We start from the raw sequence: 24,109 nt of genomic DNA on the forward strand, positions 1-24,109 counted from the left end.
TCTCTCTCTCTCTCTCTCTCTCTCTCTCTCTCTCTCTCTCTCTCTCTTTGAAGTCTGCTACGGGAGGGCAATGCTACCCGAAGAATGTTGCATCTCATTTGGCCCTGAGGTAGTTCTTCCATCCAAAGGCAACAGAAAATCCAATCTCAGTGAATTAGTTAATGGAGGCCTAAACAATTATTGGCTGCAGCGTACCAAGCATGTGTTTTGTCCTCCCAGTGCTTAAAATCATAAAATAGTGCAGTCGGAATGCCGTCAGGTGCAACCCTTGCCACTGAAAGAAAGTAAGTTACACCATCCCATTGGCATGACTGTCCAGATGCTTTTTGAATGTCTCCAGTGTGAAAGAGCCCATAATTTCCCCAGGTAATGGGCTCCACGGTAGTACTGCTCTGACAGTGAAGAAATTCTTCCTGATGTCTAGTCTAAATCTGGTTTCTTGCAACAAAAGTTCGTTATTCTGTGATCTGCACTCTGGAATGAAGGAGAAGAGATCTTGTCCTTCCTCTTTGTGGCAGCCTTTCAGGTACTTGTAGAGTGCTATCACATCACCCCTCAATCTTCTCTTCTTGAGGCTGAATATGCCCAGTTCCCTCAGTCTCTCCTCATAGGGCTTCGCCTCCAGTCCCGGGATCATTCTTGTTGCCGTCTTCTGGATGACTGTCAAGTGGCTTGACAGCCATTTTCAGCCCTCATTGCTTTTGCAGTCCCAGGAAGGCAGCAAATTCAGCAAGTCCATAAATCCCTGTGGGCACCTGCAGATGGCTGGGGATAGGCTGCCTGCAGCTTGTTTGCTGTCCAGGGGAGGGTCATCTTTCCACCTGCCTGTTTCTCACCTGAAGTCCAAATGAGGCCAAGGCAGAAGCACCTGCAGTTAGGACTTGATTTATTTTACCTTTTTGAAATACTGATAAGCCACCTTTCAGGGCGCATCTTGGAAACCGCACGGATGCAGTGGGCGCACAGGATTTTGCTACGTGTGTCTGGACTGGGGCCACTGGGGAAATGAACCAGAAATTGATAAGCTCTTGGTTCCAACATGTACGGTGACACATTTGCAGCAGGAAAATGGGGTGCGGGGGAGAGGGCAGTTAAGTCTCTAAGGCTATAGACACTTTCACCAAAAAAAATATATCTATATATATCTTGTCAGTTCACCAAATGGTTATCTCACAAATAACTCAAGTTAGGGCACAGATGCTCATAAACATCCAAACAGGGAGGCTTGCAAGCATCCAATGCAAGGTGTGAGAGACAACAGCAAGAGTTCCACCACCACATCTTGCTTCTCACCCTGCAATTTTCTCAAATGGCCATTTTTGTCCATCTAGGTTTAATGCCAGGGAAGAAGAAGGCGGGGGAGCCACTTGGAATCAGGTCCATGGCCCCAGCCTCTTCCCTCCCCACCCCAAACATGCCCTTTTTCCCCCTTTTGGGGCTGTGGCCTGGTGGGGCTGGATGGCATGGCTCTTTCTGTGCTGGCTGTGAGGGGTACGGCAGGGGCTCAGCATTCAGAATCCAGGCTCTGAGATTGTAGGAATGTAGCTGGGACTCTGAAAATCCAATGCTGGGAGGCCATAAGATTGCACTTGTATTTAATTAGGAAGGTTCTGTATGTATGTATGTATGTATGTATTTAAAACTTTTATATCTCATCCACTACTGAGGTCTCAGGACGGACTTACAGTAAACAGGGTGGAGCACAGCATTCAAATGAATTACTATACAATAAAACCCCACTATTATTCGATGCCTAATGGCAACTTTTTGCATCACCCTCTCTCTGTCTTCCTTTTTTAAACAAGCATTTAACTCAGCACCACAGCAACGGGCATGGTGAGTCTGGTTGCATTTGTTGTTTGACCCTAGCAAATTCCCTAAAATTACTTCCCCAGGAAATTTGCTGGGACATAGCTCAAGTGAATAATCCCAGCTCTTTTGAAATCTGTGCCTAGCATCCATCACCAAAAGGTATCTTTCTGATTTGTCAGCTGTTTCTTCGAGATCAGATCAGGCTGACCAGTTCTGAAGAGGCCTTTCATTATCCTTTGTGCTTTCATCCGAGTTTATTATGCTGCTACCAAAAGGGATAATTTTGCTCTCCTGAGACATTGTAGGACTGAAGTCAAAAGCAAATGATACATGTAACGTAGGAATGGATTTCACCTATCTGCTGTTCAAATTTGAAACAGCCAGTAAGCAATTAGGATAGAGGCTAGTCCACCCGGGGGAATGACAATATTAAATCTTTCCTCCTGTGCCACAATCCTGTGAAAATTGTTTTCCTAAAGCTGCCGTTCACCCCACACATACTTCATCATGTGGCGGGATTCCAGCCCAGGTTCCTCACTCCCCTTCTGCATTGATTGCTATTTAAAATTCAGAAAACTGAAACATGAAAAGCATGTGCACGTTTCATACATCCAGGACCAACCTAAATGAGATGGTTTGCAAACATGGAATATGTAGTGCTAGTTGCTCCTTTTTCTGTGAATATTTGTATCATGGACAGGGCAAAGCTGGTCCTTTCTTCCTTGCTGAAGGCCATCATACCTTTTAGTTATTTATCTATGCATTTATTACATTTTTATAGTGCCCAGCAACAGAAGCCGTCTGTTTATCATTTTGTCTGTTTATACAAGCTGGTGCTACAGCCCGACTGATAAGAGAAACAGGCCATGAGAGTATGTCCATGTAATCTTTCTACATGGGGCCTGGTCACAAATAAATGTATTTACCTCATGTGCTGGCCCAAGAGTCTGTTTTTATATGATGACAATGAGGATGTTAATGATTAAGGGCCCCGGCTGGTGTGTCACTGATATGCTAATGTTATAGATGCTGCATAGGTTGAATCATAGCTGGTGCTAGTGGAAAGCTTCCATTATGAAAACTTTCTGTGTGGCCAGCATTCTAGATAAGTCAAAATAAGGTGGATCACCCCTCAAAGTGGTAGAGCCCTGAACTAGTAGAATGGGCTGTGGAACTTCAAAATGCAAATAGGAATCATGTTTTTAATGTTCCCTTCTGCAAAAACAACCCCACTCTCCACCCCAATACCTCTCCATAAAGAAAAAAACAACTATTGTAGGGAGAACACTACAACTGAAACATTGTCCCTGATGTGTTTTCTATTCTCAGGGAGCTTTTGAAATCTGGTGGAGCCTTCAAAATGGCACCTGTCCCCTCTCTGTAATCTGAATTGGTAGAGTACATTTATCATTCCTTCATTTTGCTGTGTGAGTGGCCAAAGAGTGGAGACTGCCTTCCAAAACATACAGTGATTTGCATAGGAATGGAGGATGCGGGATGTCTGTGTTCATCACGCTTCTCTAAACCACTTTGACATTTATTTACTCCCATTTTCATTTGCAACCTGCTTTTGTTTATTTGTTTGAATGGGAGAAGTGCACATTTTTCAAAAGTGTGAACTTTTCCACCATTGTATGTAAATAGTTTTGTTTCTATGTTTGTTGAAATGTGAATTCTTATGCTCCATTTAAAAATAAATACACATGTTGTGAATGTACTCACAAGTCTGGGAATGTGCAAACAGTTTGTGGGAGGAAATGTACTTCTGTTTGGGCCCATGAATGTGGCAAGTCTGGAGGACTGCAAAATGAAAGTACAACCCTGAATATGTAGCCTTTGGGGGCTATGAGCCACTTCCATCCCTGTTGTGCTCTTTATTCAGGGCTCCCGCCTTCTATTTAACAGTTTGTTTTGTACAGCTGTCTAGAGCAGCAGAGCTCTGCCGGTTCAGATCAGCCAACAGCCTGACGTGCAATCCTATAATCCCTTCTTTAACGGATTATGGAAATCTCATTGTTCCCAGGACTTGAAGCTGATACTTTTGGGTTGGCAATAAACCTCAACTGGAAACTTCCAGCTAGGGCAAGCAAGAAAATAGTGGGACCTTCTTCTGGTGTGGCAGGAAAACTTACCCTCTGGCATATCTGTAGCACATCAATGAAAAGGGGATTTGCAGGCTGCTGTAATAGCTTCCAAATGCTGTATATTTCTCTTGATAGGCACAGCCTGCCTGATAGTTATAGCGTGTATAAGGCCACGCAGGATTAGATCTCACTTTGTGGTTGCCCTGGCAAGTAAATCTTTATGCTTTAACCTGAAGAGCGTGATTATGTTCCTATCATAGTGGAAGCAGTTGGGCTTTATCCACTAGAAATCTTCATAAATCTTCTGCAATGAAATTGGGGTAATTAATTCAAACCATGTGACACAGAATAATTATGAAGATCGAAGTGCTTAAGGCCTGCGGAGAATGTAAACCCTGCCGAGGCTGTTTACTTCCAACTCTTGGAAAAAGATGCTACTTATAAGTGAAATGAAGCTGATATTACAGAGATATTCTAGTTTGAAAGAAAGAGGCTAAAATGACATAAGCCCCCAAGGAGGGAAAGAAAAGCAGCCTTCCAGGAGAAAAAGACAGAGGATGAAAGTATTTAGTTTAAAAATAAACCAGTGTTAGCAATGAGATCTATTGAGCTGCAGGAAGGCAGGGATGCCATTCTATTGCTTGGGCTAAGTAACCTATGCAAACTGTGCAAGCATTCAAACAGAAAGGCCTGGACCAGTGACCTGCTTTCTCAAACCAGCCTCTCTGGTTGACATCAGCAGCTGGGCACCATGTCCGCTGTCAAAGAAACAGAGATCTGGTGTGGTGTAGTGGCCACAGTGTTGGACTAGGCTCAGGAGAACCATGTTACAGTCCCCGCTCAGCCATGAAGTTTGCTGGGCAACTCCAGGCCAGTCACTCACTCAGAGCCTACCCACCTCACTCCATCTGCTGTGGCAATAAAATGTAGAAGAGGAGGGCTATGTAAGCCACCTTGGGACATTCACATGAGGAAAAAGGTGGGATATAAATGTCACAAATAATAAGGATACACTAGCTGAGCTACTGCATGGAAATCAGGCAGCAGGTTATCTGACGCACGGCGACAATATAGGCCATTTTTGCTTCAGAGAATCATTCAGATACTTATAGCTTAACCTGGTAAAAGCCATTGTTTCAAGTGCCTTTGCTTTTGGACTCCTGACCTTGGACTTTAGATCTTCTCTGTTTGATCTACCCTTCTGAAAGCTGAAGACATCAAGTGCCCTCATTTCTATTCAGACTAAAAGTTCTTCAGGCAGAACTCCCTAAAGGTGAAGGCTGACTCTGCAGTCTGCTTGATCGGATGATATCAGGGGTCCCTAATGTGGGGCTTGCAGGCATGTAAAATTATTTCTAATTATTAATTTTTCAGTTATTTAAATACATGTGCTTGGATTTGTATGGAATACATACAACTTTCTAGCAATTGTATGTAGGCAACAACAAAAGCCAGCCAAGTATCCATGAATGTGTCCATTTCGAGTTGGCTTCTATGTGCTACCAGTTCATATATCAAAAGAGTTGCAAGGTCCTCAGCCCATTGCATCATAGGATGTGGGAGCTTATATGTCTATGTAAAATCAGTCTCTTATTTGGCAAAAGAGTACAAAGAATCCATTTACATGAACCATTCTTTATTTGCTATGAAAGTGGTAAATAATATAAAACAGCATGTACAGTGAAAGAGTGTGAATATTAAAGATTTTCAATGCAACATTTATCTATCTATGTAACAACCACCGGGCTTTGCCAAAACATATATTTAAAAGAAGCATTAGTTGTCCTGCACCATCAGCAATTAGCTCAATTAGATAATCCCCCCATTAAGGAGATATGGCAGTCTCCAATAAACATGAAACACAATGTTTTGCTCAATAACGTGCAGACTAAGAGCCATAGATGTGACCGGGAGATGCCAAAGCAGTAACCCATTGATTAGCCATTTTGTGGTGGTGACCACCAGAAATGGTCTCTCAAATTTCCCAAACATCCACCAGTTCAAAAAGGCTGGGGACTCCAGGATTACTGTACTTGCATTGGAGATTTGATTCATTAGCATTCTAGCGATGGAACACCCTCCCTAATTCAGCAATCTCCTGTCAAGGGATTTGATTCATCTTCGTACCTTATTATACTCCAGAGCAGCCTTCCCCAACCTGATACCTGTCTAATATGTTGGGCTACAACTCCCAGCTTCACCAGCCAGTCCTGGTCCTGTTGCTCCCTATGCTGGGTCCACTGCCTTACAATATTGTATTGCTGCAAGGGCCTGGTTCAGCAAGGGCACCTCACTTTCGATCTGAAAAAAATCAAGGAGGACCTAGACCATTTGTGTGAGAGTTAATACACCATGAAATATGAAATATGGGTGCAGATTTTCAATAAACAAGCTAAGGAAAACTTACCAATATGCTCCAGTCTCAAGGATTCCTGATAGAGTGTATAACTCCACAAGGCACTACGTTACTTCGCTGCCTTCACATCCCTCATTCTATGCAGAAAGCCAAAGGGCAAACTAGCAAGCGACAGATCTTGTCTCCCTAAATTGTACAATCTGCAGGAACTGCTGAGATAAGACCCAGCTATCCCAATTAACTTCTGCAAAAGCGTATATAAACGTCCTTATCTCAAAGATGAAGGAAGGAGTTCACAGTGGCTGGCCGGTGGTGATTTCATGTCATTATGGAGTCCCCTTGCTACCCTACAGGTTTCTCACAACAATTAAACTAAGCAAATACCTGTTTCTTGTATGGCTACCCGAAGGGCCCAAGCAGGACACTGGACTGTTCATGCGAACTCCTTGTCATAATGCCTTCCAACTATTGATCTTCCAGACAAATGTATACATACAAAAGGGCAAGTTATACACTGTCTGAAAACGAAAGCATTAAAACAACAAAAAGTCTTGTGGTGTGACTAACGAGTTTCTTATGAAACAAGCTGCTGTGGCCTGGAGATGCTACTACATGATAACCTAAATTTTAATGACTTTGCTAGTCTTTAAGATGCTGAGAGATGCTGTGCTGCATTTTGAAATTAGTCTTAAGTCTTAAGACAGGGGTCCTCAAACTTTTTCTAAAGGGGGCCAGTTGACACGTGCCAATGGTGGGTGCAGGCCGCCAAGGCGGTGCTGGCGGCGGGGCGCGGGCCAGTGAGGGGGCAGGGAGCATGTGAGGTGAAGCGGGGGGGGGCGTGGGGCAAGGCGCTGGCTTGCTTGCGAGGAGATCGAATCCAAAACAACCTCCTCGCGAGCAAGCTGCCGCGGGGCATGCATGGCGAGGCGCCGGCTTGCTCACGAGGAGATAGTTTTCACCAAGCTCGTCCAAAACGACCTCCTCGCAAGCAAGCCGCGCGCCTCTGCCCAGCGAGTGCAAAACCTCTGGGGCAGGCTGGTTAAATGGGCATGACGGGCTGGATCTGGCCTGTGGGCCTTAGTCTGAGTACCCATGTCTTAAGGTGTCTCTTGTGTTCGCAGGTTTTTCATGCAACTGAAGCCACAGGGATGTATCAGTAACAAAATGGTCAAATATTTATTTATTACTAAATTTGTATTCCACAACCAATTAGTCCAACTGGACTCTCTAGGCTGATAATATGTTTATTTAAGTGTCTTAGGAATGAGACAATACATCATCAGTTCCCCTGATGTTATTGATTTAGGGTTCATGTTTTGTCAGCAAAATCCCTCGATTGTAACAAATGCCAGGTATTATGGATTTGTCAGTGACTGGCTTCTTTTGAGAGACATGCTCAGCGTCCCGGTTTGCACAATGTCACAGTTCGTACATGTCTCATCTATCATAGTTGGGCTTATAATCTGAAGGTGTCCTGTACTTTCTCCATTCACTAAGCCCTTACATTTCTTGAACAATGTGCTTCTTCATTAATTTTACTTTTAAAATTATATTTATTTACTTATTTATAATATTTTATACTGTTCCCTTAGCCTATCAGCTCTCTGGATGGTTATTAATTACTTAATATTGTAGCTAATCGATGTTTTACTGAGAAAGATCAGTCTAATGTAGGTAACCACACACACATGCTGCCCTATATAATTTTTCCAGAACTTAAAAAAAGATGTTTGTCTCATGTGTATGTAGTTCATTCTTTGTTATACTCTGAAATCTAGCAAAATGTGTTCATAAGATAAGATGAGGAACCTCCTTAGAATATCCAATATCCAATTTCCTATTTGTCTTGCATTTTAGTTTCATTTGATCTGGCTCTGATGGTTAGGAATAACTTAATATATTTTATAGCAAACACTTCCTTTTAGCATTCTTAACAAAATGCCATCTCCTGCCCAATAAAGTGATGATTCTTTTTTCCTGCAAGAAGTGCCTTGGAGTGTGGTATAGGGGGAATAGAACAGAATAGAACAAAAGGTTTTAATTCTTTTGTTTGGAGTTTTTGTTATAAGACGAAATTACAAACAAACTCTCAGAATCTTAAAAAAGCTTTGATGCTTCTAATAACTAAAATCTCCTTATGCTGTTTCTGCCAGTTAAAAGGAGCATTGTGCAGCACAAATGTAGATTAGAGGATTATACAGCTTGAAAACGATTTATGCTTGTCTTGAGTTCATCATGTCACCCAAATAATTGGTTTACCTTTAATGAAAGATAATCCATCTTTATTCTACAGTCATATTAGAACTTACAATGGAATACTTTAATTCTACAAAGATATTAATAGTAAAATTGGAATAGAAAGTTTAAAATAGATATCTAACTAGTGACGCTCCAGTTATTCCTTCTTTCACATCAGAAAATGTAATATTTAAGATTATGTAATAAATAAAAAATAATATTAACACCCATCAGCAGTAACTTATGTAACTAGTTTTGACAAAGAATCTACAAAATATTGGATAAATAAAGTGATAAAGTTGTATTTTCTTTCAGCAGACTTTTTATTATTTAACTTCCTAGGACCAAATTGTTAACCCACAAGGTGTTATAAAAATAATTCTTCTTAAGTATTGTGTGAGTAGAGATTTCCAGGGAACATTGCAATATTGCATAATACGATTTATATGATCAGATGATACATTAAATAATAATAATTCAGATTTTTGTTTTATATTTTATGCTGAGGGTGATAATGGCTTTAACTATGGATAATTTGTAGGAATTTGTAAAAAGATATAACTGGATCACAGATAGTAACAGTCATATTATCAGCATGTGGGTGTGCATTTGCAGAAAAGACAGCCCTTCCAAATTATGTGATAGCTGATTCACATGACTACCACAGCTTAAATAATCCATGGTGGCTGCACTGTAACCCAGCATGTGCTGGACACAATTTGTCCATTACCTACCTGGGTACAGCTTCTCATATCATCCAAATTTAGGTGGCATGGCTTATTAGAGGGGGAAACAATCCAACAATATCCCATAGATAATCCAGGCAGACAGTGTAAAATTTAACGGCAACAACAAACGTCTTTGCCTATTTCTTCTACCTTTCTGTAAATGAAACCTATTTGAATAATTATTTCTTGGTGTGGATCCATGAAGAATGCAATTCAAATGTATATCATAAAGTTACAGTCTTGTGTAAACCTACTGGGGAGCAAGTCCCTAAAAAGTCAGAGGGGTTTCTCAATAAATATTTGTAAGATTGGGCTGCACACCAATTTCTGGGATCCTTCCTTTCTAATAATTTCATAACAGTTTCAATGTTTTGCATACATCTAACATAAAATAAATATTGATACATTAGTTATATTTGAATTTGCAATGATATTACTAATCATTCTTCAAATGTCAGGCACTTCCAGACAAGGCTTTTATTATGCAATTGCAATGCCTTATTCAGGGAGTTTTACCGGGAGATACAGAGGGGTCCCAGAGCACATTGCCTTCATTTTGTAGCCATCCAGTGTTTTCCTACTGATTCTACTGAATCTTTCTTGCCAGAAAAAGCACTGTCAAGGAAGAAAAGATGGAATGGCTGCACAATAGCTTCCCAGTCTGGAAGCACCCATCTTTGCTCCTCTTTGAAAAAAAAGCAGTCTGGCCCATTTGCAAATACATGTGTTCTGTCAAGATAGTAAGATGATACCATTCATTATTTCACAAAGAACTACACAAAGTATTTTCCTTTGTCTAAGAATCTGGGAACATAATAAGAATTTTGCCAGATCAGACCATGGTCCGCCTCATCATAGCCATACTGGAAGGGCTATCTAGATACCTCCAAGAGCCCCACAAAGAGAATCTGAAGGCAATAGTTCAGGTTCAGATTTACACAACTGTCCATAATTCCAAGAATGGACCCTTAAGCTCTTGGTAAATAACTTGCTAAAACAGGAGCACTGCTGTGCTATCTGTTCCATCATCTGGGCTTCAGCTCTGCCTGCCCCAGAGTTTCATGGATGTCTACTAGGAGCTGGGCCAAGAGTGGTGCCAGAGTGATGAAATTCCCCACTGACCTCAAGGCTAACTGCCTTCAGACAGCAGCTTCACAGCTGGCACTTTAAGGAGGCATTTCCGGTCAGTGAATCCTGCTTTTCTGTCTTGATATGGACTAATTCCTGCTTTGCCATAATTTGTTGAAATGATTATAGTTCGTGGATTTGGATTTCTCCCAATGTGCAGCTTTGATTTCCTGGTGTGATTTTGTTCATTGTATGCTTTCTTTTTTAACCTACTTTCTTGTGAGCAGCTTTGGATTGTTTAAGAAAAGGAGAATATTAAAAAACAGAATGGAAAATCATAAGGAAAAAAATAATATAGAATTTCCTTTCTTCCCATTTCCTTGTGTGCTTTGATGTTTGACCCACATTCCTGTTAAGGAATCAGCCAGCACTCCACAGGCTGATTCCTTCCGGGGAGTTCATCTGGACTTACTTCTTCACTTTTCCAGGGAAGTGTTATAGTTTTCCTGAGATCAGATGTATATCCTGCAAGTGCTGGTCTCTGTCCAAAAAAACAGGAGTAAATGCACTTAAATGGATACAAAAAAATGGCCAGCTCCAGGTTGGAGGGGGGCCTGTGCACAATGATCCACACAGCTTACTTGGCTGTGGTCACCATGTTCAATTGCTGGTCTAGCCACCCTTTTAATTAGATGGATGGATGCATTGTGAGAAATGAAGGGGGTGACTTAGAACTAGATGGCTAGTATGGCTCTGAACACTAAGCCAGGAAACACCAGGCCAAGAAAGGATAGAAGAGGAGAGGCCCAGGACAACTACCAGCCATGGTCTCTGCCAGGGCTCTAGGGATTTTGGCTGTTACTGGAGGTGTCAGTTGTTAAGGCTGGTCCAGGGTAAAAAAGACCATAGTCTTGGTGGAATATGTGGTTCTATTCCAAGACTACACTTTGACCATAAATATAAGTCTTTCGAAAGAAGAATCAGAGAAACACAGCTCCTAAATACCTACCAGGGGGCTACAGATTAGTTCCTTAAACTCCCTGGGGGCAAACAAATGAAGTCCACCATTATCTCCTCCAGTGACTATTTTGGAAGCTGCAGTTTCAAAAGCTGTAAATTTATCTGACCCTTTGGGGATACATCTTTGCAGAATTTGAGTCCAAAGTTTGGCTAGGAAAGGTTCTGGCCTGAATGCCAGGTTTCCCTTCCATAGTGTTACATGATGTCCATGAGACTTTAACTTGGAGGGTTACGTGCACGGTATCTGTGTAACCAGTCGCAGTGTGTGGTCCGATAGAAGAACCCAGCCAGCACTGCTGCCTGCCGTATGAGATGGCTAGCAGGGAACTATTGAGAGACAACATGGACAAGAAGAAAAAGCTGTCCTGGCTAGAGCCAGGGGTCAGACTAGATGGCCCAGGAGACCCCTTCTGACTTGCTCTTTTTCTGTGTTTTCCAGGGACATTGCTATCCTATGTATTTTACATTGCAGTGCTACACGCTATCTCTCTGTCTAATTTAGCTAACTCACACAACTTTTGTGAAGGTCAAAGGAGAAAGAATATTCTCCACTGCTTTGAACGGATCTGGAGGAATGGTGGGATATAAATGTTAAAAATCCTGATGCCACACCCTTGCATTCCATTGCTTTGGAAGTGTATTGTTGGAGTTTTCCACAAACGGATGAGTATATCCAGGAATAAGAACAGCCTTCAGTCCTGGATTTATGATGTATATCTGTACAATGCCTTTTTCCACAATTTTGTCTGTGTTATGACCACATTACATTTGCATGGATGCATGGTTAGAACGTAATGTGAAAATTGGCTTCCAGCCTCTGATCAATACAGAGTATGCTGTTAAGATTGCTGCCAGAGACTATTATGCTTGGCAATGCTATTAATTAATTAAAATATTTATATACCAGGCTTCATTGACAAATTTCAGGGTCGATGTACAAAATTAGTCAAAACAACAATTAAATCTGAAATAGAAATCCATAAGAAAAAAACTCTATCTAAGCTGGCATTAAAAATACCCAAAGCTTGGTTAAATAAATACACTTTTAGCAGGCATCAAAACACCACCCTTTTTGTACTATGAGGAGAGAATTTGACAGGAAGCGTGCCACAATTGTAAAGGCCCTTATATTAATAACAATAAATTAATTAATAGCTAAAAGCCCTAATGATTAACATATTCAGTGTGTTGGTAGATGGTTTGATTGCTAATTAGTGACAACCACTGTGAAAAGTTCTTTAGTACTGATTGCTTTTTTGAAATTGTCTTGTGATTTTGGTAGGATGTTTCAGATGATTTTCCAAACGTAATGTTATTCATAAATACAGTTTTGTCACGAGGTATTTTCAGTGGTGAAAAAATAAGGGGAAAAATAGTGGGGGATGACAGGACATGAAAGGAGCCAAGTGTATTTTGCAGAGAAGCTGTGTTACATGTGTAACATTTCTGAAAGAGAAATAACTGCATATTTCACATGAATGCTACCACACCAAATATATTTTCTCTTAAATAATACTACCAGTTTTGATACAGTTAACTTTCCTAGTAGCAATCTTAGGACTGCAGTTGTCCTAAGTTTATGACTTTCCACTTTATGATTCATTTACAATTTCTGTATGAAAAGTGCCTTTCTTTCAATAACTACTCGGTCAGTCAGGCCAAGGTTGTAGCTGCTTGTTTCCCCTTCCTGCTTCTTTGGCATTGCCCTATAGACTAATTTTCTTAGTTTTTTCTTTTTTAAATCCCCAGTTGTCCCTTCTGTAAAGATAAAGACAACAGAGTGATTTCAGTTAACTGGTAAAAATTATTACTAAGTTAAAAAATCCTGATAGTTAGCACTGGTCAGGAAGCCACAGGTGACCAGAAATTTCACACAGGTGAGTGAGTGGGGAAGTGGTACAGCAGGGATGGGCCATTCTGGCCCTCTGAGGCACCCCACAGAATCACTACTCAAGCTGCTAGAAGAGGGAAGCCTCCTCCACTGCCCCACATAGAAATGCGTCTTTCCATCTATCAATGTGAAGCCTTGGGGAAAACCATGCCGGTTTTTTTGCATTATTCCTTGCTGTCCCCCTCCATGTGCCCTTTATCTCTGGCCTCCTCTGCCAGCTCCCAGCAGTCTAGTAAACATTTTTGCAAGCGAGTCATTTTGGAAGCCAATTTGTAAGGCTGACTTTAAATTAATATAGCTCATCAGAATGTCTGTAACAAGAAATGGGCCAGGGGTGGGGAGGAAAGAGATGCAATAATCCCCAGGAAATGGGAGTCAAAAATGGTTCATTGAGGCTTGGGTTGACTTACAAGCATGTTATTGTCAGACCTGCCTCAGAGAGTACCATAAGATGAGAACATAATTCTGCAGACTGCTATTATGGTCACTGGGGACATGTGCTCCCAAACTCTTAAACAAGGGGCAGAGGAAACAAACAAGGGGAAGGAACAGCAGCAGTCAGAAGAACCTGTCTTCTTTTCCCCCATCCTAGGCCCAAGAAATACAGACCTTGTTCTGCAAATAAAGCATTCCCATAGCTAGGAATTCCCTAAGTGTGCTTGTTCTTCGGCCGATAAAATCTATGATGTGATGTTCTAGAAGGGACCAAGTCACAGCTGCCATCTCTCCAAGGTCAAAGGGCTGTGTGAGTCAATTGCCAAGTATTCCTAGCTTCCAAAGATGCATAAAAACAGGTCCTGCTTATGTAGCGTCCCCACCCCCTGGCCCTACACAATAACACACAAATGCTGCTGAAATCTCTTCTTGGCCTGCTACATTCAATATGTGAGTTCCATACTGCCTGGAGAGCCCCCATAGAAAGAAAAGAGTCCTGCTTCAGAAAGTTATACTGACCGCAAAGAGGGTTATAATGGAACTGGGAACAAGTGGTAGTGACCTGCAACAGCAGGGGGTTGGACTCGATGGCCTTCATGGCCCCTTCCAACTCTACTCTTCTATGATTCTATGAAGTTGCTCACCATTCTTGTTCTTGCTTCTTGCATATCCATGTAAATTTCTGAACACTGGAATAAGGCTTCCCTCTGTCCTACTTGAGTTGCAAAAAAGGTAATACTATTCAATAGACCATTTAAACTGGATTTAGCTACAGTGTGCTGTTTCCACCAGTGGCCTTGCCCTAGTTACTAGTGATGCATCCATTTGCATATGGTAAGGCATCTGGGTTTTGACAATTCCCCTTAGTCACTCTCCTAAATCACTATAGGTTATGGCCTTGAGAACGAACATGGTCTGTGGAAAACTGGATGCTGCGCCTTGAGTTGGGTGTTGCATGCATGTTCTGCTCAGCAGTGACCCTCCAGGGCTTCAAGCATTTCCCAGGGTTTTGGCTTCCTTGGAATGAGGTACTTTAAGCTTATACTGTTCTTGTGATACTTGGCCTTTGTAGCCCTCAGATGGTTGATTGCCCTATAGCTGGTTTTTGTAGCCCTAAGCTGGTTCTCTTGTCTGAGTCTCCGTGCTGCAGTTTACCCCTGCCACATTGCTTGGCTTTTTGTAGACAACCACCTAGCACATTCCTTGGGATGTGAGCTTGGAAAAACTTGTGGGAAGACGCATCCCTTCAGACATCAACTGGCCTTTAAGAACCACTGAAAGCCTAGCTGCACAGATGGAATCTACTCAGATAAACTAATCCAATCCATTTTTGTCTTCATATTCTTGCTAATTCTGGATCTTTGACAGAGTTGCCAGATGTTCAGGTAACTTCAGCTCCCAGCATTCCAACCATTGGCCATCCTAATTAGGGCTGATAGAAGTAGATCTGAAAACATCTCTAGAGCACCTTGTTGGGAAAGGCTGCTTTACAGGATTCCCTTAACATCACTGAGACCAACTCCAAATCTCATTAAACTCATATAGCTTCAACTCAAATGCATTCATAGCTGCAGTTACCAACTGGGGCTGTGTTTGTGAAATAGAAGGACTGCAGTGGGATAGTATTTTGTAGCAACTAATTTGAGGCTGATCACCTGCCTTCCCTGTTCAGAGCAAAACTTAGGAAAGAGGACTAAAAGCTGAAGAAATGGTACAAAGAACCACTGTCTAACACAGGTTCAGTCTGGATTATAGATCTGATCTGGGCCTGGAGGCAATTTTATCTACACCAAAAACAGCCCTGTCAGATTTTAATCAAAATATGGTAAGAAAGTTGCTCTTTAGGAAACAGGCAAGGCCTCTGGGTTTTACAAACTGGAGACAATTCACAGTTTTATGCTTTATCTCTGTCCAAATGTTTGTGTGTACATAAAAACATACAGAAATTTACAGGCTCTGTTTCACGTGTACAGTAGACTCTCAACTATCCGGCTCGTGACTATCTGGCCTCCGTACTATCCGGCCTAGTTAAAAAAATAATTATCAATGAACAGTAAAATAAGTTTAAATAATTTTTGTAAGAATTAAGCCTATGTTTTATGTTAAGTTTTTGTTTATTTTAAAAGTGTATGTATTCATACTGTACAGTGTACATGATTTTATGTTTTCTGCAATTAAGTTAGACATTATAAAATTTATCTTAAAATGTGTACAATATTTTTATCCTTGGACTTCCTTTTTCTGTAATAAATTTTTAAAACGTACAGTACAGTACATAACAAACGTTTATAAAGTACTGGCCTGTACTAAGAGGTCAGAAAATATGAATAAGTGTTTTGGTATAAAAAGGGTGTTTTTAATGGTATGGGTGGGGTAGGAAGTGAGCATTTATAGAACTCCGGCCTATCCGGCTTTTTTGTTATCCGGCCTGCCCTTCTGCCACATGAGGCAGGGTAGTTGGGAATCTACTGTGTTTGTATGCCTCACAGCATGCATACTTCATAACTGGGGCATCTTTTCTGCTAGGTGGGCAGCACATTTGTTGTGGAGTCTAACTACTCGGGTGCGTGGCAAAATCTAACTCCAGCCTCTTCCAAACTGCTTTCTGAGAATGGAGCAGCCCTCCTAAGTACAGGGCTTGGCTCTTTCTATGTGAAGGACTGGATGTATAGCTTTAGTGCATGGGATCTATACACGTAAGAGGCTTCAGCAAGGCCTACTTCTGTACCATCCCACATAACTCACAGGAATTTGGAAAGACGGTGGTGTGGGTTCAGAGATGCCTGAGCAATTTGGAGAAGGATGAGAGCAAAGAGGCTTTCCTGCCTGTTCCTTCCCACTTCAGCTGCAGGGAAGCAAGAATGGGATCAAAGTGCTGCACGGGGGGAGGGGGGGATGTCTCTTGCACTGTTTCCTTCCCCTAATGAGAGAAGCTTTCAGTTGCAGAAGTAAAAGGTTAGTTTGGCCCTGGGAAGGACCATCAGTTTGCCCCGTCCCAGAAAATGAAAACTTTTATGTAAGAAAGCCATTATGTTGCTTGTGGTCTACAGAAAATAGAAAACTCTGTCACCACTTACTGGGCTGATTGTGCTATTATTTTATTAGAACCTAATTGTTCTAGCATCTTATTAGGAGAATTTAATATCGGTTCATTCCTTAAAAAACTGATTTTGTGTGGGGAATGCGGGGGGGGGGGTAATTTTGTTTTTTGTTACCAATATGAATACAATATGCTAACCAAGCTGGAAAAAAACAGAATAAATTTGATGAAAGTAACAAAGTTTGCACCATACATTCCTAACATTGCACTTTTGTTTAAAGCAGGGGTGTCCAACCTTTTGGCTCCTCTAGGCTGCATCAGAAGAAGAAAAATGGTCTTGGGCTGCACATTAAATACACATGCTCTAACAAATGCCAACAAGCCAAAAAAAGTCTGTGCAGATTTTTTTCGTGATACCTGCCACCGCCGTGTGTACACATAGCAAGAGCAAACATGCACTGATTTTATGGGATGTTGCGGTGCAACATTGCCATTTGCAAAGTTCATGGTCGAGAACTGCACATTCAAGTCACCCAAAAATTGCAAAAAGATCTCAATGTTTGAAGTTTATGATTTTATGTTGGGCCGCATCCGTAGCCCTCTTGGGCTGCGTGCAGACCATGGGCCATGGGTTGGACACCCTTTGTTTAAGGCATTGTCAGTGTAAATGGATTTTCGGTGCCCTTTTGACAGCTAAAGGACTAAAATTACAAAATTAGAAGGATGTACAGTAGTCTCACTTCCGATAATGCAATGGACTGAAAACCTAAAGACACTTTAACATTTGACCTAGCAACATATTGACACCACTCTCAAATGGATATATATTTGGATAGTTGGCCTTTGTTGATGCATATTTGAGATACTGAAAACGAACTTTTTTCTTTTTAATGAATGTATTTTGTTGAGCTTTTCAAAAATTAACAAAACAAAAGAAAAAGATTGGGCTTATGCACTGAAAATGAATTGTTCTCATGCTGTCTGTGGAAGCAAATATGATGCATTTGCCTGCACTGAGAACAAAATTCACAATTTTATTGCTCCTTGCATATTTTAATATTAAGAATGCCACTCGATTCATGTCAGTTATTTTTAATGGTTTTCAGGTCATGTTTGCTTGTGTATTTTTGGTCAGAGTTCAAATGTTAACATGAAGAAAATTCTCAGTTAGCACTCCATTGTGACCTGGAGAACTTTGACCAGTATTCAGAAGACTTGAATAGTTAGATTTGTTATTCACACAAGTGAGAGATAAAACTGGCCATCTGCGCAGAATCAAATGGATTTCATAGGTGGCTGGCTACAAGCACACTTCAACTGTACAAGCGTAAGGAAAAAGGCAAAAACAGAAGCACTGCCTCTCTTGTGGCATAGTTTACATTCTTCCTTGCTTGCATTTACAGATTTGAATCTGAAAATCAGCCTGTATAACAAGCTTAAATTTTAAGTTGCAATCCTATACTGGCTTACCTGGGAGTTGGCCCCAGTGGGATTTCCTCTGAGTAGACATGTAGGATTGTACTGTTCATACAGCTGGGATTTTCTGTCAATTCATTTTAGCATGGCAGCAACAGCTAACTGGAGTATACATGAACCAACTATAGATTTTGCTAAGGACAGGAAAAACTACACTATGCATGATTCGCTAGTGTGTCAGGGGAGGTTCACCCCAAACTGTCCTCCTTGCACTATTTCTGCCATTATATCTTGTTTGGCAAAACAGCAAGTGGGAGAAGGAATTTCTTCAGCTGTTTTCTGGTCTCCCTCATGTCCTCCTTCCTCCCCATAGGTTCAATGTCACATGGAGATGGGTAGAGACCTGTTCTCTCCTGCAGAGAAAGGCAGGACGCGTTCCAACGGAGCAAAGCTCAGGGAGTCAAGGTTCCGTTTGGATGCCAGGAAGCACTTCCTGACAGTCAGGACCCCGAGGGTGTGGAATGGGCTTCCATGAGAGGTCGTTGAGGCCCCATCGGTGCGGGTGTTCAAGGATAGGCTGGACATGCACATGGTGGGCATGTCATAAGCAGAGCTGGCTGGAGCCGGGGGTCAGACTAGATGGCCCGGGAGACCCTTCTGACTCACTCTGTTTCTATGTTGCCTCTCACACACTTACTTGCTCAGTGAACTGGAGAGTACAGGCAGTGCTCTTTCCCCAGTTTGGGATCTCTTTGCCTCAAGGAACAACTAGGTGATAGGAGTCAAAATGCAACTCTGAACACATGATCTTCACATCAAAGCATATTATCTTCACTGGCCTTACTCAGAAATGAATTGCATTGGCTTCAGTGATACTTAGTCTTGGGAAGATCAGCAAGGGAGAAGGGCTGTACTTGCTTTTTTGAGTTGGGTTTGGGTGGATGAAAATGGGGGTACTGATCCTTCTGACTTTGCTCCATAGGTGGTGGAAGGACAGGAGCACCAAAGCTGTCACCTCTTTCCTATCTTCCTTCTCATGGTTTCTGTGAGAGGGCAGGACTGTCATTCCCCCCCTTTGCTCCATGACACCTACACCCTGAAGGGAAAAAACCCGTTTTTTAAGAAGGGACTCTTCTCCTGCATACCTTCTCCTCCCTCTCCCATAATTGCATTTGCGTGTGAGGCAAGATCTGGTTTTCAAAACTATGGAAACTGTGCTATGGCACTATAGTCATTAGCATGTGCCCCAACAGTGGTAATTGCATTTTGCATAAATAGCGCCACAGCACTTCCTTATAGAAGGAAGGGGCTCAGTGTAGCATGTAGTGGGGTATTAGTTTTTAAATATATATTTATATAATTAAGTCTAGTGTAGAATAAATGAAAAGTGCCAGTGTGCCCAGCCCTGATTCAAATAAGGACTCTGTACAATGGGAGAGGAGGGCTAAGTCAATCTCCCTTCCTCCCACCCCCCCTCTCTCTCACACACACATGCATATGCATACCTTAGTTTTCCCCATGGGAAAAAACCCTATTGCTATCAATGGAGTCTCCCCGCACCTCTGTATTTAATACCCCTCTGAGTAGGGGCTGGGATGAGAATTCTGGAAAGCACACATTGGATGGGAAGGTTTCTCCTCCATTTCCTCCCTGTCTTTGCATGGTCCTGATCCAACTTTGGGCTGTGCACACTGATACTAGCGTAAATAAGAAGGTAACCCTCAGCTCCATTCAGCTCTGAATTCAGAGTCAGCACACCTCTAAGAACAAGATTCTGATATGTGGCAAGTTCATCTCGAGAACTAAGGACCTGATGGTGCTTAATCTGCTACATGTTTTATTTCTTTATGTATTAGATTTCTATCGTGCTTTTTCTTACAACAAACTCAAAGCGGCTTACATCATTCTCTTCCTCCTGCTCTGTCTTATTCCCAAAACAACAGCCCTGTGAGGTAGGCTGGGCTCAGAGTCTGTGACTGGCCCAAAGTCACTGAGTGGGCTCCATGATCAAGCAGGGACTAGATGGCCTGAGTCCCAGTCCTCTCCTCTTAACTACAGCACCACACTGGCTCACACAGAGGCCAGACATCTCCACCCTGGAACCCTCCAGATAGGTTGGTTGGATTACAAGTCCCCGGAGCTGTAGTCCAACCCATCTGGAGGGCACCAGGCTGGGGAAGGCTGACAAGGTGTCCAAGTACAACCAAGGACAAGGCTCCTTGTCCTATTAAAGGAACAGAAGCCCCATCATCTTCTACCTCAGGCCCTTTTTCTACCATATAATCTACTGAAGATGACCACAGAATCACCTACAAAAAAGCAGAAAAGCAGGACAGTCTATGTTGCTTTATATTTATTTATTTGGTTATTATATTTAAATACATCTTCCAGTCAAGACACCCAAAGTGGTTTACAAAGGTTACAAAACTAGAAGAGAGTTGATGGTCTCTTCAGGTTCTAAGGGCATGAACTCTTTAGCCTGAAACTCTTTTATCTTCCGCCTTGCTTCATGCACAAAAGACATAAGTTGCCCCAATAATGGTGCAGAATGGACTGCTCCAACAGCCCTCTTGAGCCAGCTGGGTAAGATGGCAGGGAAGAGGAGAAGTGTGTGAGCTGCCTTGAGTTCCTTGAAAGGAAAAAAGAGGGGTTTAAATATAATAAATAAATAAACTGATGGGTCCTCCAGGAGCAGGTATTCTTTGGTCTGGCCTGACTTGCTTCTTGTTTTGCACTGAAACACAGAATATATTCTTTTTTGTGGCTTTAGTGTTGCCCTACAAATGTTGTACAATGTTATGTTGTGCGAAGGCCAGATAAAGGCTTCTTCTTGAGCTTAAGCTTCATTCCTCTTGCCATTGCCAATTAATTCATGTTGCCTTAATGGTACAGAAATCATTCTTCTGAGTAGAGATTTAGGCAGATATGGTTCTAATTTTGTGAAGTGTTGTGGACAATGGGTCCTACTGGGAGAGACACCCAGAATGAAAAGTTGCCTTTGTGGAGGCTGTGAATGCAACTAACCACAGGAACTACAGCTGTATTTCATGCAGATCAGGCAACTTCGTAAGTCATATCCATACAATTTGGCGGCTTGGAGTGGGTAATGACGATGTATTTAATGTTGCTTTCCCCATCGAATACATAGCCTGAGTAAACTAGAAATGTTGAAAAACAGTTCTGATTAAAAGCGTTCTGCAAAATACCATAATGGGATGAAGTACTGTGGCATGTACGCTACTTTAAAAGCCTTAAAATGAAAATTGGGAAATTTAAAAGTTGAGAAAATTATTGAGAATAAGTGTGCACTCCCATTGCACTTTCATTTTTACAGAGAATGTTCATAGTTCATGTAAACAGTATCAACAAGTAGCATAGAATGGACTAAAAATATTGCTAGAAAAGGAATGAAAACAGTACTTTCTAAAAGAGTCAATATTTTCACTCTAGTTAAGAAGACATTCATCTCCCAAATCTCTTGCCTTATCTATTTCTTTAGATTTATATTTGGAACTCACCATCTGTATGAGACTTCTATAAATAACTCTTCCTCAGTGGTGTTATATGTTATCCCTTTGACTTTTCTACTGCTTGTTGGATGCAAGAGGGGCTGAACTTTTGATATTTATAAGAACAGATATTCCATATTGAATAGGTAGATCTCCAGCTAGAAAAGAGCACCTAAAAATATCCCCACTGTAGAAGCTGATACTGCAAGCACCCTTCTCCCACAGATTACCCATCAAGCCAGTTCTCGAGCTCTAACCCGCGCTCGGTTATGTACAGCTGAGCCACCTGGATGACCCAAGGCTATTCCTTGGCTGGTAGGGAAGTGGCGGGGGTGGGGGGCTGTCCCTCTGATGATGTGCCCTCTGTCTTGTGGTTCTGCAGTCAAATATCAGCAATTATTAACTTCCAGTATGGTCTGTTTTTATTTCAGCCCAGACGAAGCCTACTGGGCCTCTTGCCTTCCGAAACAGCAGTGAAAGCAACACAACTGCAGAGCCGACTGCGGGTAAGAATGCGGAAGGGTAGGCTCCAGCTGGGGGAGCAGCCCTCTAGGATGAGCTGGTCTGAATATAATGCCAATTTTTAGCAGGCTGTTTGGGGAGAATTCAGGGAATGTACACACAAGCAGACCAGATAAGAGCTAGTTCATTGGCCTATTTTTAATTAGTCTGTTATGTATTTATTCAGTATAAGCGGCATACTCTGTATTATATGCACAGGATCATTTTTGTGTGAGTGATGATGTGATGAGTCCTGCTCTCTTGTGATGACCATGTGTCAGGATCCATGACCAATTGTCTTACCATGCAACTTGCATTTTGAAAGGTTGTAATGAGATGCTGCTCCTGAAAGATCCATGCATCAGGCTATCTGTTCCTCCAGTCAGTAAATACCTCTGGCCACATGACCTCCTCACAGAGCAAGGGGCAGCTACAAGGAAAGGGAGAGGGCAGATTCTTCACTTCTGTTCTGCTGGATTGTGTGTCCCTCCATTTCTCAAGAGACAATGGGGGAAAGACATGGCTGAAAGGGGCAGGACACAGCCAATCTTGCAGCCAGTCTTGCACTAGTAGAAAGAAACTCACATGAGGCTGGACTGAACCATACTCTGGATCATTAAGTAGGATTCCAAGACAGAGTCCAGCTTCATGCACAGAAGTTTCACCAGCCTGGTCCAAAGCAACCCACCTGAGTATGCAGTGTGAAGCAAGAATGTGCCCCAGAGATGTCTGTGATGCACTTCGAACTCAAGTTCCCTGCTCCCTTCTAGCCACCTCTGGTCTCCCACAGCTCTTGGGAAGCAAAACTGTGAGCGATGACAGGCAACAGGGTGGTCTGGGCTCAGTTTGGATCCACGTCCTCCAGCTGCTCAGCTCTGCTGTGCTCCTACTAAATCTAAAGCTCTAAATTGAGTCACTCACTAAAGTCAGATAGGTACAAAGGTATGCCCCCAACTGAAGCCACAGGATTGCTTTTTGTTTGGTCGGTGGTGCTTTCACATGGAGAGTTATCACCAGAAGGTTGTAAAGGCAACGTGGGCAGCTGCAAGTTGACTTGAAAGGTGACAGGTATGAAAAAGAGGCACCAGAAACAAAGCACAGATGTGACTGAAGATAAGACTGGCTATACTGAGCCTCAGCAGGTTTTAGAATCATGTGGAAATTCACAGTTCTGTCAACATTATTTGGTATACACGGCAGTGCCTGGACATTTGTCTATAAGAGCACAACTCTATGTAGGTTTAGACAGAAAAAAATTGTGCCGAGAGTTGTGTGGCTATTTGCTTTCTAATATGCAGAGGATAATGTCCTAAGGACAAGGCCATCCTAGTTCCTGTAGTTTAAGGACCTGCATGCAGCAACAAAGCACACGCAACCATGGAAAGCAACCGCCTGGCTATGGCTTCATGTGGGCCTGGTGTTAACAAATGACAGCACCAGGGTTGCTCCAGGACATAAGAACTGAAAATTTCCACGGACATTCCAGGTGAAGGCAGACATAATATTCAACGGCTGGCATTGCAGCCTCTTACTGCTATCAGTTTAAGGGCATTGTGTGGTTATTCTCTTCTTTCTCCTTAACAGGTGTCGGCGGGGGGGGGGGGGGGGAGGCGTAAGAAAACCTGGAAGGTTTCAAGTGGAAAAAAACATCATCTGAATCCAACCACACCCCACATAAAATTCCACACATGACATGAGGCAATTGCTTAATAAAAGCCTCCTGGAAGCTTTTCCTAGCAAATCAACACTGCTCCATCTGTCAGTCCTCCCAGATCCACAGGGGCAGAATGCTGGCAAGTCAGATAGAAGCCAAATGCTCTGTGAGGAGTTATCACCCAGAACTGAGCCATCGAGAAGAAGGGGCAAACACTGGGTTGCAAGGAAAAGATCCCCATAAGCCTCTTTGCTTCTGTCAATAGTGTCAAGTAAGCTTCACAAAACCAAAGCTATTAAGTAGTAACTGAATGCACTATAAAATAGAGTAATATGCTAACTCTGTCACAACTAAGTG

The 24,109-nt window shown here is 42.2% G+C and overlaps 1 protein-coding gene across 1 annotated transcript in view; it reads left to right on the forward strand.

Moving 5' to 3' along the window:
* The window catches only part of CD6 (CD6 molecule), a 50,283-nt gene that overhangs the window by 4,505 nt on the left and 21,669 nt on the right, over nucleotides 1-24,109 (forward strand). Inside the window, exon 2 of the mRNA XM_044425807.1 lies at nucleotides 22,029-22,103. Coding sequence (XP_044281742.1) covers nucleotides 22,029-22,103 — 75 coding nt within the window. The remainder of the gene's footprint in view (nucleotides 1-22,028; nucleotides 22,104-24,109) is intronic.

The sequence above is a fragment of the Varanus komodoensis genome, unplaced genomic scaffold, assembly GCF_004798865.1.
Source record: "Varanus komodoensis strain SLA01 unplaced genomic scaffold, ASM479886v1 scaffold16, whole genome shotgun sequence".
Lineage (NCBI taxonomy): Eukaryota > Metazoa > Chordata > Lepidosauria > Squamata > Varanidae > Varanus > Varanus komodoensis.